Source organism: Ambystoma mexicanum, chromosome 2p, assembly GCF_040938575.1.
Source record: "Ambystoma mexicanum isolate Mex_15411 chromosome 2p, UKY_AmexF1_1, whole genome shotgun sequence".
NCBI classification, from domain to species: domain Eukaryota; kingdom Metazoa; phylum Chordata; class Amphibia; order Caudata; family Ambystomatidae; genus Ambystoma; species Ambystoma mexicanum.
Genome location: NC_090923.1, coordinates 912,049,249 through 912,064,096, shown reverse-complemented (window position 1 = coordinate 912,064,096; position 14,848 = coordinate 912,049,249). Strand labels below are relative to the sequence as shown.

General features: G+C 45.0%; 1 protein-coding gene across 1 annotated transcript in view; it reads left to right on the top strand.

Annotated features, from left to right (window-relative positions):
• The window catches only part of CCDC61 (coiled-coil domain containing 61), a 434,011-nt gene that overhangs the window by 71,142 nt on the left and 348,021 nt on the right, over positions 1 to 14,848 (top strand). The window contains exons 3-4 of the mRNA XM_069644625.1: positions 537 to 619; positions 9,472 to 9,632. Coding sequence (XP_069500726.1) covers positions 537 to 619; positions 9,472 to 9,632 — 244 coding nt within the window. The remainder of the gene's footprint in view (positions 1 to 536; positions 620 to 9,471; positions 9,633 to 14,848) is intronic.

The window sequence follows — 14,848 nt, the reverse complement described above, 5'->3', positions numbered from 1 at the left end:
ACAATGCCTTTATCTTGGCTAATCGATATTGTGACCTTTTGAATGAAGCTGCACTGACAGTTGCAAGATGGAGGAGTTATGAACAGTAAAATGGCATAGGAAAAGTTAATCGACAAAAATAGGGAATGACCGCAAACGTTTGTTAAAATTTGGGATGGACGAATGAACCCATGAAATTGGGATAAGGGGCATTGTTTTCATGGATTCTATGAAATTGTGGAACATTGGGTGAACTTTGCTTTATTTGCGAGATACACTAATTTGGTTTGAGCTGATCTGTTACAGGAATTGGGAGAGGGGAAGGGAACCGCATCATTTGACACTTGTTGGTTGTTTCCTTTATGTTAAATGTATAAAATAAAAGTAAATACACTGTTATAAAAACAGTGTGCTGGCTTCAGTGGCCCCCTTGAATGGAAAATTTTGATTTTAGATTGAAAACTTTCTTCTCATTTGCAAAGATTTTAAGTACATCAAATTTATTTTGTTGAGGTCTACTTTTAATATTTTTCTTCCCTTTTCCTATTATTTTTTAGTTATTGAAGACTTAACCCATAAAACGGGCAACTTTAAGCAGTTTTCCATCTTCTGCAGCATGCTTGAATCTGCATTAACACAGGTATGTCTGAAGGAAACCTAGACTGGAACAGAGAGAATGCACTATATGTTTACAAGGGCTCATGCAGTCTTTGTACGCACAAAGTAAATTGTGTTCAGGTGAGGCACTTCGCAGAACACACACTATTGCAACGCTTCAACTTTTAGGTTTGATCAATGGATGTATAAAAAACAAAAGTAACCTGTTGGATGGAATTCTTGAGATGATGTCCCCTGTCATCGTGTTGTACTTGCTCATGCTATGGTAGAGACCTAAAGACTTGAGGCTTACAGCCACTCATATATTACATTTAATTCAGTTAATAATATATATATGAGATAAGTACCGCCTACTGCATGTTATAAGGATATTACAAGTCAGTGAGGGTTAGAGAAACAAATGGTAGAATGTTGGCAAAGGAGGACTTCTGTTTCAAGTTCACGGCACTCCGAAGTTACTTTAAATTTCCTTTTAATGGATGTAATTTGGTATGTTACTCCTTATAAGGCATGCAAACATCTTTTTCTCCTTTTATACTTGGTCTCTTGCTCTGTCTGCTGCAAGAGATTTTGCAGTTGATACGTGGCAAAAATATTGAGACTGTTGCCTGGGGAAAACACGCCAATTTAGATAATGGGCCTTGTTAGGGGTCCGGCGGAGCTGTAAAAAATTACCAGCATCTGACTTCCCGGTGCCACTGGGCTATTATAAGTCCGGCAGCCGGGAGGTCAGGCGCCGGTAATTTTGTTAATCCCCATTCCGGACTCTATGGGAGTGGGGGACACGAAAGCAACGGCACCGTTGTTAATGGTGCCGGTGCTTCCGTGACGGCTTTGCCTACAGTGACCGCTATGCCCTCAGACCTGTCCGGCACAGCAGCTCTGGCAGGCAAAACTGTAGTTTAGCGGTCCAGAAACAAGGGTGCCGGCGAGCTTACCAGTTTTTTGAGTAAACTCTGAGATCAGGGTTTAAGAAGTGCCAAGATTGTGGGGCAAAAATGTCCCTTACAGACCCCCACCGGGTGTGTCTGTGGTGCCTCGTTCCTCTCATGCTTTCTTTGACTGTAAGGCCTGTCTATCGATGACGGCAAAAACCCTGAAAGAGCGAAGAGGAACATTAGCTCCCCTTCTATCCCATCCAAAAAAGTGTCTTCAGACGAGTCATGACATTTTTCCCCTTGTAAAAAGACAAAAAGTTTGAGATCACGCAATGGTTCTCACCATTCGTCATCTCGACAACGGTCGAGGAAAAGGCACCATAGGTCGGCGTCTTTGTCGTCGAGTTCTACTCCAGAACGGGTTCAATGCCTGACGAAATCGGCCTCTCGAGCTGAGTGGGAGAAATTCAGAGTAAAAATTAAGCACGTTTTTTGAGAATGCGTCCTTGACCGTCTCAAACCCATGAAAGCCATGCCCAGGTCGCAAAAAGATGAGGGCAAAAACCGTGCGCCTTCGAGCCCGGAAGGCAAAGAAAAATCTCCTCGAGAGTGGTCGAAGGATCCCTCGAGTTGAGACAACTCTTCCTCCAGGAAGAAGTCATCGACGCCATAGGCGCCGAAAGACTCCTCGTCGGACAATGACAGGTCCTCGACGCCAAAAGCATCTAAGCCCTTGACCTTGACTGTGTCGACGATTTCGAGGATCACAGAAAAGGTGTATACACCTTTACCAAGAAAGGACGTCTTTGAGTCACTTTCTTTGATTTATAATAATAATTTTGCATTTCTATAGCGCTACGAATCCTCAGGCATCTGAGCGCTGCTTATTATTGCTCATTTATCGACCTCGGAAGGATGAAAGGCTGAGTTTGGCCCTGCCAGAATCGAACCTGCGTTAGCAGGCTCTGCACAGATGTCAAAGCGAGTGCTCTACATCCCCTGAATTAGAGTTTGGTAGACCGGACCCTACTGACCATGCTGAAGGGTCTTCTAGACAGTTAACTTCCAGTGTGGTAGAGTACATGGGGTGGAAAAGACCAACACCAATATACAAACGGGATGATGTAACTGACATCCTAGATAAGGGACCCCAGGAGGACCCTATTCTTCCTTTTCATGTGGCGTTGCAAAGGAGAGTTACTACAAATTGGGAGATGCCAGAATTGATTCTGGCAGTGACTAAAAAATTCACATCAAAATACAGTGACCCCAATTACTTGACAAATGTTCCCACTCCTGAAAGTTTAGTGGCACAGGCTGCCACGTCAACCTCTAAACAGAATGCATACCGACTATTCCCCCAGACAGAGATGACAAGCGTTAAGACGCTTGGGCCAAGAAGGTTTTCTCTGCTGGGAGTATGGCCCTAAAGTCAGCAAATGCTAAGTGCACGTTGGCCAGATTCACTCACACTTATTTTAAGGATATTTGTAGAGCGTGACATAAGCCCGAAGGCATCTTGGCGCTAACAATATTCTGTTCACAATCTGTTGGTACCAATGTGATGATATGTTATACCTGTAACTTTCTGCCAAGATATGCGCCCGGTTGCCTTTGGGCCTGGTCTGCGCTATATAAATAAAATAAACATAAACAAACATAAACAAGAGACAGGGATCAAGACAGGGTTAGAACAGAAAAGTCTTCAAAGCACGGCGGAATGAGATGGGAGACTCGGTGCTGCGCAAAGCAAGAGGCAGTTGATTTCAAGCTTTAGCAGCAGCCACCGAGAAGGCGCAGCCCTCCCACCCCCATGCGAGTAAGCCTGAACCTGGGTGGCTGTAAGGTCCTGAGATCCTGGGACCGAAGAGGCCTGGAATGGATCTACAGAGTAAATTTGCTCTGAAGAAGCTCAGCACCTAGACCATAAATAGCTCTGTGCACAATGCACAATGCATAGTGCCTTGAATCTGATATGTTGCTCAACAGGGAGCCAGTGGAAGTGTCATTACAGTGGGGTCATATGAGTACCCCATGGTGGATGTAAAGTAGCCCTGGCAGCTGCATTCTGCAAAAGCTGAAGATGACGTAGAAGGTATTTCGGAAGAGTCAAAAAGAGAGCATTGCAGTAATCTATGTTACTGATTACGAGGGCTGACACAACTGGCGCATGGAGATTAACCGGGATGTATGGAAGGACCTTGCATAACGTATGTAGCTTGAAATGGGCCCTTTGGACCACAGAGGAGACCTGATCGGCCATAGACAAAGACTCAGACAGCTTGACCCCCAGATTTTTGACAGATAAAACAGGCTTGGGGGGGGAAAGGGCCAAGACTCACCAGCCAAAACTCCTGGGTCCAATACAGAGACGGCGAGGTGGAGCCAACCATCAGGACCTCAGTTTTTCCACTGTTGAGTTTGAGCCAGTTACTTTCCATGCACTCGGGAATCGCTAGCAGACAGTTTTTCTGTTGGCCAGCCGATTCAGTATTGGCGAGATCGAGCCGTACAAAAATCTGAGTATCATCGGCGTAAGAATAGTAGAGCAGGCCAAAAGCATGAATTGCAGAAAAGGGTGGATGTAGAGATTAAACAGAATAGGAGAGAGTGAAGAACCCTGAGGAACACCACAAAGTAGAGAAATGGCTCGAGAGCAGAAGGGGGGCAGAGAGACGGACAGAGAGACAGACTGAGTGTGCCTGACAAAAAGGAAGAGAACCAGGAGAGGATCCGGCTGGAAATATCCGCGGTGGAGAGCCGGGAGATGAGGGTAGGGTGGTCGATGGTATCAAATGCTTATGATAAATCAAGCAGAATTAAGGTACCAACCCCACCCTGATCAACCAGGCGAGTGAGATTGTCTAATACTGAGCGCAGCACTGACTCCGTTCCTCTGCTAGGGCGAAACCCAGATTGAAATGGGTCCAAAGAAATTGAGGATTCAAGAAAGGTACTAAGCAAAGGGGACAATCGTGATTCCATAAGCTTCATCAGACACAGAAGCAGGGAAATAGGCTGAAAATTTGACATGACCGTGGGATCAAGCCCCGGCTTCTTCAATAGTGGAACGACCAATGCATGTTTAAGGCTATCTGTAATAGTACCTGAGGTAAAGGAGTCATTAATTGCCTCCGTAAATTGGGTGAGACTATCCCAGGAGATGTTTTTCAAAACAGAAAGAGGGATTGTGTCCTTGGGGGGGGGGGGGGGGGTGGGGGAGGGGATTTCAGGTGCCCAAGCGCCCCCAGCACTTCGTCCTCTGTAAACACAGGAAAGGAGGACCACTGAGATGACGGCAAAGTAGGGTCACTCATGCTCACAGAAGAGTATTGTGCAGTAGGCAAGCAAGAGGCAGCAATACCGCCACGTATGTCTGCAATTTCCTTTGTCAAAGAAGAGGGATAGGGAATCACAGTGCTCCTGGGACACAAGAACATCCTTCTGAGGGACAGCCTGCACCGGCAGGGACTTAACCTCAAATAAGGCCCTATGCTGATTTAAAGCCTGTTCAATGCTGTTACTAAACAGAGCTGTTTAGCAGTCCTAATAGCTTTATGATAATGGTGAGTCTCACACTGGTAGAGGCGACAATGCTCCTCTAAATACGCATGTCCCCATGTCCTTTCAGCATGTCTCTTCCGGAGCTTAAGAGCTTTCAATTCCGCAGAGAACCAGGGTTCAGAACGTCTAGTCCTAATGGAGCAGTGTTTACGGGGGACCATTTTGTCAGCCACAGATGTGAAGGTCTGCGAAAAGGTTACCAAGCTCCCATCCGGACCCTTGGCCAGTTCCCAAGAATAGTGGATGACAGATCTGGAGAAGAAACTTTATACCAGCTCTATGTTTACATAGAAAGAAATACGACACTCGGCACGTACACACACGTCCATGGGTTCTTTCCTCAAACGGAGACCGACGAGAAGAAATGCACTTACTAGCGCGAACAAAGCTAAACTAAAGTTAGTTCTAACTACGGTTAATTTAATGAAAGATTAATGTCTCATGGCTGCATCGAACCCGTGCCTGGTTAGTTTACCCTGGTCTGTGTTAGGGAGAATTCTCTTATAAGGCTAATTTCCCAAACCTAGTGAGTCCCCCAGCAGCTTTGCTGGATTTTTGGGGTTTGTTTTTTTTTTCCTGCTAAGAGTGAGACTCTTTTCCTCCCACTCTTAGGCATGATTTGAGGTATGTCTTTGACTTATTGTGTGCTTATGGGCTATGGGGTCTTTTACTCCATAGGGTATCATCCGTTTTAATGTATGTGTTACACAGCACCCTCAGTGCAGTACACAGGGGTGTCATAGTGACCCCCAAACATAAACTCCATAGCCTGGGACTGACTGTCTCCCAGGGCATGTAAAGTCACCATTGACTTTACTAGTCCAAAATTGTGAACAAAACCAGTACAAACCATCATATTGTTGAAGTACTAGAAGGGGTTAATTCGATTGCCCCTGGATCTGTTTCCAAGGGGGCACTGTCCAGTCTCCCCTTGTCGAGTTTCTGGCTGGTGGCAGTGGTTACCACGCAAAATATTCCACCAGAATATTTCTTATGGGATTTTCCCATTGGTTTTAAATGCTCCACTTTTTGGTTAAATGTTAAAGATACCGCCGGTTTATTTATTTAATATAAAATCACAGGTTGGGTCTTTTCGCCAGAACTCTTTTCTAAAATGGCGTTTGTGTCTGTCTCTGTAACTCCAACCAAGGTTGGGCCCTTTGTTCCACTTTTTGGCGGGCTTCTCCACAGTAGCCCTCCAACTGGTGCCACTCTGTCTGGGTTCCACAGGATGTGTGGGTGGGGGAATTGGCACCCTGGACTGCGTTGCCTTAGCAAATCAAGTCCACCTCTGTTCTGATTGGCCCAGTGGTGAGCCGCCCGGCTCACCACTTAGCATGTATGAGTGACAGCTAGGCTGTTGAATGGGGGGGGGGTTTCTGCATAAAAGCAGGGCTTTGGGGACTGGAACTTCAGAAGTCGCCACAGGACCTAAATAATCCGAAGAGGGGAGAAGCTGAGCCATCTGCAACGACGACACCACCGGTGGAGCCCTGCTGCAACGACCTCACCACTTTCCCGACGACAAGAGAAGATCTTCTGCTGTAAGAATCTTCTCCCTTTGAGCTGGTGGGGACAACCAGTTCGCCATTCGCCTTCCAGGACGTCCCTTGGTCGGATCTCCCGCGCCAAGCACCCCGGCGGCCGGATAGCCAAGCTTCACCACTGTGACCGCAAATAACAGGAATGTACCTTTTTACCGAACGAACTCCGTGGCTGGTCTCTTCCCCGGGCAGTGCGACGACTCCAAGTTTCATCCTTGACGAGATCTTCTCTTCCCCTGGTTGAAACCACGAACTGCACCCGCCAGGAACAACTTCCACCGCTGGAGCTTCCTCACTCTTTAAGGTACTGTGTTCCGCCTGGCCTCCCTTAAATCCTTGATTTTCCAACGGGGTTGACCCCAGACCTTCTAACTTTACCTTTCGCATCAAACCAACCTCCTTTGAACATTTCTACAAAGACTGGCGTGCTTTTTAAACTGTGTGATCTTGGGCACATTTCGCCTTGCTCCATTTAAAGTGGGCCTAGCCTATGAACTTTGGCTCTACAGTAGACTCTGCCTTCACTAACTTGCTGTGGTCTTAGAAAAGTGTTGGGAACTGTTTTATTTTTATGACCTGCCTTTTTCTCTCCCTTTAACTTAATTATTGTAGTACCATCTAAGTTACACGCTCACATCTGTTTTTACAAATAGTGGTGTTTTGACCTAGACTTGTCTAATAATTAAGGGAGGTGTGTATACTTTATCTGACTGTGTTTGAACTTGCTTTGATTTAGAGTGCTTAGTGTATTTCCCAAAGTGTGTTTTAAATAAATAATTATAAACTTTTGATACCAAGCTCTGGTCAGTATTTGCTTGCTCTGCTGTGTTTTTGGCCCTATTGTGTATCCTCTGTATACTGCCCTACTCATCTCGAGAGAAGTGTGACTGCTCAGCCACAGCTACCGGGTAAATCTGGGTGGTGCAGACTGCTACCAATTGGGTTTACTGCTTGCTCCTGTAGTCTTAATCTTCTTGCAGTGTTCCCCAAGGGAACTGCACAGGATTCTGCCTAACAGTCTGGAACGCTACAGATTGCTTTTCACAACACGCGCGGGCGCAGCTGACTGCAGGCAGTTCATGCATTTAACTTTTAATGTTGCTTATTTACAAGTGTTATGTGCCTCCAAACAAATACGCTGAGAATAGTTCAATAAAACTTTAAACTCCAAAACGTTTATGGAAAAGTTTGGCACTTAGCACTCATCTGTAGTTGATTCCTGGGTTGCCTCTTGCTTCTTTGAGGTTTCCTTTGTTTTCGCACTGGCACTTCTTCTGGTTATTAAAATATTCAGAGATTTTAACTACTATATTGCTGAACTAAGAAAACTGCGACCTGATCCTTTGAAAACTAAAATGAAAGGCAGTTTAGAACTCTTTAAAGAATTCCAAACTACCTGACCACCAGTCACAGCCAATCAATGCTGCTGAGCTGAGCCTCCATTTTGGCCTGGGGAAACAAAGGCTTCCAGACCGCAACATTAAGGAAGAATTTCACATACCCAATCAATAACCCCCTGAAGCAAGACTCATTCCAAGCCACAAGCTGAAATCCACTAGAGATCACCACTACACCTCCAGTTATAGTGTTTAAATCGTGTACTGTAATATGGAAACCTGACAGTGTACCTTGGAACCCTGACGGAGCCACTGCGACAAGCCGAGCGGAGACCCAGAGCTCTGGTGAAGCAGAGAAAAAGCCAGGGAAGCCTGCGACCGGCCGCAAGGCTGCAGCCAAGACCCTAAAGGTATTTGGGTGGCTGAGCCTATGGTTGGGGGTCCCCAGAGGGTACAAAAAATCCTGAAACCAACAATATATGGAAAGTGGGAGAAGGGGATAACCCCTATGGGACAGCAAGAGAGACATTAGCACAATACTATACCGAGGGCAATAGAGTCTGGGACCCTTGCAAGTAAAGATCATATAAAGTTTCAAGAGTACCCAAGCTTCTTCGTGACAGTGCTTGGAGGAAAAGCGACTAGGGGCTTTCAAATTAGAAGAGAGAACTGTTGGAATGAGACACACAATATGAAAACAGCTCTTCGAAGGCAAGTAAACCAAGTCTGTGTTTGGGATTAAGAGGCCAGAGAGGAAAAGGTAATTGTCTCTAGCAGCCCCAAGTTCAAGGCCCCACTAGAGTTTGGAAAAGCATCCAAACTCCTTCTCTTCGTCCCCTTACCTGGTAGAAGGAAACCAGGACTGTCAACCAGACCCACCACAGCTTGGAGGAGCATCCAAGCCAAGAAACTGGAGAAAGGCCGATTGAGACGGGAGACAGTGCCCCAGCAGTTGAGGAACGTTACGAGAAGGCTGGGGAAGGGAGACATTCCCCGGCCCAGACTGTGAACCTTTGCTTTTGTACCGCCTGACTGTGACACTAGTATTTTTGGTTTTTGCTGGGAAACCCCTCTTAGAGTTGGGGCAAGATAGGGTTTTCTTTTCATTTAGCACTTTGAATAAACATTTATGTCAACCACAATGACGCCTCTGTGTCAGAGTCTTACTTCTGTGTCAGAGTCTTACTTCTGAGCCCTTGCATAGCATAGGTACATCTTCTACATGTACCTGCACATTTTGAAATTGAGGTGCACATTGATTCTGAGAGTTTTGTTGTAATAGCTTGTGTTGTAAAATCATGCAGTGTAATTTATTTTAGAACCTGACAATTTAAAAATGTTAGGCTGCTGTATAAATTGTTATGCAGGCCGGTTTATCCAACTATGGTTAAGGTTTTATCGAAAACCTTTCAGGAAATCCAGGGCTGCATGAAATCCCTTGCTGAAAGAGAAGATGGAATTCAAGAACTGTAAATAAATATTTGTGTGAAACCTGTGCCTATTCGAACTAAATGAGTCCCTTTTTGTTTTCAAATGTGTTTCCTTCTGCAGAGTAGCGAGTCTGTCACACTTGATCTTCTGACTTACACTGACCTGGAGCTGTTAAGAAACAGGAAGGTTGGCGCTACAACTCGTAATGTGCCAGGGCCCAAATCCTCTACTCTGAACTCCAAGCGCTACCTCATCCTCATCTATTCAGTGGAGTTTGACAGGTAAATGGCCCATGGTACTGCATGCTCACTTGTTCTGTTCCACAAGTAAGGGGTATGTTGCCTGCTTTGGGCCTCTCTACCTCTTGAGATTTCGTTCATTATATTTCACCTGCTCCTTTGAAACCTAGAGTGTGTGCAGTCTTCAAGTTTATTTTTCTTCATGTGAGTAGGGCAGAATCATACCTGTCTGTTTTTCCACTTTTTGAAGTTACATATATGAATACACAGGAAATTGATCATTATTGGCTCACTGTCGAGGAGCAGGTTTTTTTTGTTGTTGTTTAAGTTAAGAACTTCTGACATTGAATTAATGACAGATTTGATGAGTCTTGTGATTGGCTACCAAGATGATGTGGGGTTTGCACTAGTGGTCCTAGTGCAGGGTAGACCCCCAATGACTGTATTATCTACAAGACATTGGGAGGTGTGGGATATTGGAGAATCATGCATGTCAGCAAATTATTGTGGCTTCCCCAATGCCTGGAAGATGTACGCTATTTGGAGGCATATGCGTCCCATCCCAAGAGGGCCGATGCATACAGAAGCATGGTGTGTGTGCGGCACGTAAACACAGAATTTGTCAGGGCTGCCTTCGGCAGTAGACTGCATCTCAACAATCTGTGATTCTGGCAGAGCAGACGCTCCACTGTGATTCCTAGTTATTTCTTTTGTGTTTTTCCTCCTCTGTCCCACTTTCTGTTACTTTCCTTGTTCTTCCTTCAGGGAACGTCACTGGATCCATTCTCTGACCACTTCCTCCAACCTCAATCTCCAAGGAGCCATCGACCCTGCTACCTCTCCCAGCTATCATCTAGATTTCCAGGAGGTTTTTTATGGTTTACTTTACTTTAATTCTTATAATGCGCTAGATCACCCAAAGGTCACGAGGCGCACAAGGTTTACTCACACATTTCCTGTTTTTCATGAAGTCCCAGTTGTGTACACTCTAGACAGCTTGGCTTCCGGGAGCGACAGACATATCCTCGAGAAAACCGAACGTTGCTGATGACCCATGGTAAGACCTGTCGCTGGCAGATTGAGATGCCAATTGAACCAGACCAGGAAGGACGAATTCCAAGATCTTGTCACTGCAGAACTAGGCCCAACAGCTGAAGTACAGGTGTTAATGGCCGAAAACGGGCCCTGCATTAATTCATTGGCCAGAGACTTTCAGTCCAGAATGAGCCCATCCTACTGTCCTTGAGCATCGGGCCCTTCGACAGAAATCTGAAAATGTTAGAACAATTCTTGGATGCCTGTACTATTCATTACACCTTCAGACCAACAGCCTTTCCGACGTACTGTAGAAATGTTGGCTTTGCGATAACGAACGTGCAAAGAGTGCTTTTTCCAGGGCTATGCCTTTGGTGACATCTAGAAGCACATTTTTTGATTACTTTCATTTATTCATAACAGTACTTCAGGGAATGTTTATTCAGCCAGATCTAACGTGCACCACACAAGAAACCTTATGGGAATACACACAGGGGACTCAAGATTTCATAACTTATGTTGCATGATTCAAGCAAATGGCTTGAAGACCGCCTGAGCGGAAGAGCTACAGTTCAGCTTGTTTTACAAGGGTTTGTCCAAGTAGCTGAAGGATGAGTTGGCCTATTTACCGAGGCCTGGTACCCTTTGTGAGCGAATTACTCTGGTTTTATAATTAGACTACCGTGTTCATGAGCGCAGAGCTGAAAAGAAGAGGTTGCACAGTAGACTGTCTACTCCTTTGACACTAGAGACCAAACTCCCGATCAAAGCGGCGTCCAGTATTCCCGATCCAATGCAAGTTGGCCCTGCCCGTGGCCCGCTATTCAGTGGGGAACGCCAGAGACGATGACGATGGGTCTCTGCATGTACAGTGCCTCCAAGGACGCCTGCTACAGAATTGTCCTGTAGCCCTTCCACAGAGATCTGGGAATGCCAGCGCCTGCTTCTATTTGGACCTGAGGAGGGGGATTTAGAAAAAGGTCCTTCCTTCCCAATGGTAGCTCATACAGGAGTCTGATTCTACTCTTCTGGTTCTACTTATTGAAATAACTACATCCTTGGGCTGTGACACAATGAAGTCTTTGATAGATTCTGGTGCAGCAGGGATTCTCATAGACAAAGAATGGATGCGCACTCACCAACTTCCTATTGAATAAAGACCTCTAGCTATTTTTTTTTTTTTTTTGTGGCTTAGTTTGTTTGTAAACTTTTTCACCTGTGTGTTAGAGTGTAAGAGAGTAGTGAAAGAGGTGTGTCTCGGGAGGTTCTTTTACTGAGTTCCAGTATAGTGCTGAGAAAGAGAGTGATTGTGTATTTGTTGTTTTGCCCGCTGAGTAGAGTGGCCCATCTCTCTTCTGTGTTCATTTGTTGTGATGAAAGTTCAAAAAAGGCCCCAAATTGCTTACGTTGACATGAGTGACTGGCATTCCATCACCAGGTGGAATAAGGTTTCTTGCTATGCCAGTAGAAAGCGTAGATGGACGTCTCTTGCTGTCTGGACCCAAGTCTGAGTGTTTTGGTATCCTCCCACCCCCCTTATGACAGTGGCAGCGCATTGTGAGCGCATGTCTTTCGACTTAATCACGACTGTACAGTTTCCTGTCATCCTGTTCATTCCCTGGTAAAGACATAACAATTATTTTATCAATTGGTCAGCTGGCACTCTTCATGGGATCTGAGCTGTATACTCTGGGGAATGTACCATTGGCCCATCAACAACCCCCCACCTTTCTTGGAATCATCAGACTGGAATCTCTGAGGAGGACTCCTTGCTGAATCCAAATCCTCAGAATGTGCCTCATTGTTTTTTGTACTTAAATTAGACATGGCTGAACTGCATCCGTCTTTGGACAATAGGGGCATGAACAAGGTAACTGTTAAAGATAAGTACCAGTTATCCCTGATCCAGGACATCCTCGCTGCAGTTCAAGGAGCCTCCATCTTTACAAAACTCTACCTCCGTGGGCCCTATAATCTGATAATCCGCCAGGGAGACCAGTGGAGAAACGCATTAAGGGCACAGTTAGGGCACTACGAATGCTGCGTAATGCCATCCAGCCTTGCCAATCTCACTGCAGTGTTTCATCTGTTCATGGTCCATATCTCTTCTGATCTGTTTGGCCATATGTCCCCTGTTTACTTGGACGATATCTTAATCTTTTCCTCAATACCACACTGAACATGTCAAGGAGGTTTTTGAGTGACTAAGGACAAATCACTTGCTTGTGCAACCAAACAAATGTGAATTCAACGTTCCCTCAGTACAATATTTGGGTTATTGGTTGTCCTAAAGAAGGTATAACCATCGACCTGTGGAAAGTTGAGGCCATGCACAATTGGGCAGAACGCACATCAGTGAATTATCTGCAGCATTTTATCGGTTGAGCCAGTTACTATAGGAAATGTATAGCCCAGTTTTCTAGACTTATCCCATTGATGGTCCTACTGAAACAGGACACCCCGGTTCAATGGAATGCCAAAGCTGCAAAGGCCTTCATGGATTTAAAGAATACTTTCACATCCTCATCAGTTCTCCGACAACCAGATTCTGGTAAACCCTTCATTGTTGAAGCCGATGCCCCAACACAGCATTAGGGGCAGTCCTTAAATGGATGCCTTAGAACCTCTCATAGCATACTACTCCCGGAAGCTATTGGATGCTGAACAGCACTATTTGGTGATGGAGGAGGAACTCCTTGAGGAGTGGAGACAGTTTCTCATGGGGGCCCATCACCCAGTAGAGATCCACTTCGATCATTTTAATCAGTGGGTCCTTTAACAATTTGAATGCTATAACAGCAGGCAGTCTCATTGGGCCTACTTTTTTGCGCAGTATGATTTCTCTATATTGAACTTCCGGGATACCTCAATGTTCTAGCCAGTGCCATAACCCGCAAAGACAACAGCAAACCTTTTGAAGTGGCATATCCAGGAAAGATCCTGGAAGGAAAGACATTCTTCTTCGCCATGAACCAGTTTCTGGAACAAGTGAAGAAAGAACAAGTATCCCACCCCTTAAGGGCGCAGTCCGGGCATCTACGCAAATATCAAGGCCTCTGGTATTAAGGACGGAGACTGTACATACCTATGTTCCAACTTCAACAAGTGGTCTTACACCTCTACCATGGTACTGCGACCATGGGACATAGATGGATCAAGGGTACTGTAAGGAATCGGGAGTAAGACTCTATTGTGTTCATTGCTATAGACTTTTATTAACACAAAATGGGTTCGAAACACAGAGCTCTCACGCCCTATCACTATGAGGGGTGTCCCTGCCTGAACGAAGCAAAGGATGTCCATGGTCAGAATGTCCATAAGTAAGAGTTCTCCTCCCTGTGTCTGAAATCTCAGCCTGACCCTTACATTATAAACTTATTATAACTTGAAAAGGGGTATAGTCTCTCGTAATCAATCATGGTTCTCTCCACAGTTTCAACACTAAGTTCCAAAGTAAAAAGGTATACAAAGAAAAGTAATTAAAGTTCCACAGACCTCAGGAGGGATCTTCCCTTCCTCTGCGTTTCTCAGCACAAAGCTAGTCCTTTTTCTCAAAGACTTGCAGTTCTCCAGTCTAGGGGGGAAAGGGTTCCCTTCCCCTGGATTTTCTCACTCTCAAGGGGCACTTGGTTGCTCCTTGCCTTCTCAATTCAAACACAATTTCCATCCAGAGGGTATTGCTTCCTTCCACTGGATTCCTCACTGTTAGGAGAGTTTTTCTAAAGTCTACCAGCAAGTGAGACTCTGTAAAACTTTGCCTTGGTATACAGGCCCACACTCTTAATGGTCTCTACTACCCAAATGTTTGGTAGGATGGCAGAGCAGCTAGGTTTATTTTAGGAGGATGTTAGATGTAGGTAAATACAATGAACTCCGTAAATACATAGGCCCAAAGAAACTCTCACACACTTCTAGGTATAGTAAAATAGACATTTTAGTTTATATACACAAGGCAGAGTTATATCTATGTAAGTAAGGTATATTTAAACTAATCAACACAATAGAACACATCAGCAATACTTCAGGTGAGTAAACCAATAGTAATGAAATGTACAGTTCATGAACACAGTTCAATGGTAAGTACAATCACGTATTATAGTCACTCAGAAAATATTCTGTTGTAGGTATAAAAGGTGTTATTCAGCACCAGAAATAGCAGTTCAATACTTTCATAGGCTTATAATATTTATCATAGGTCACAGGGCTTTAGCAGTACATCAATA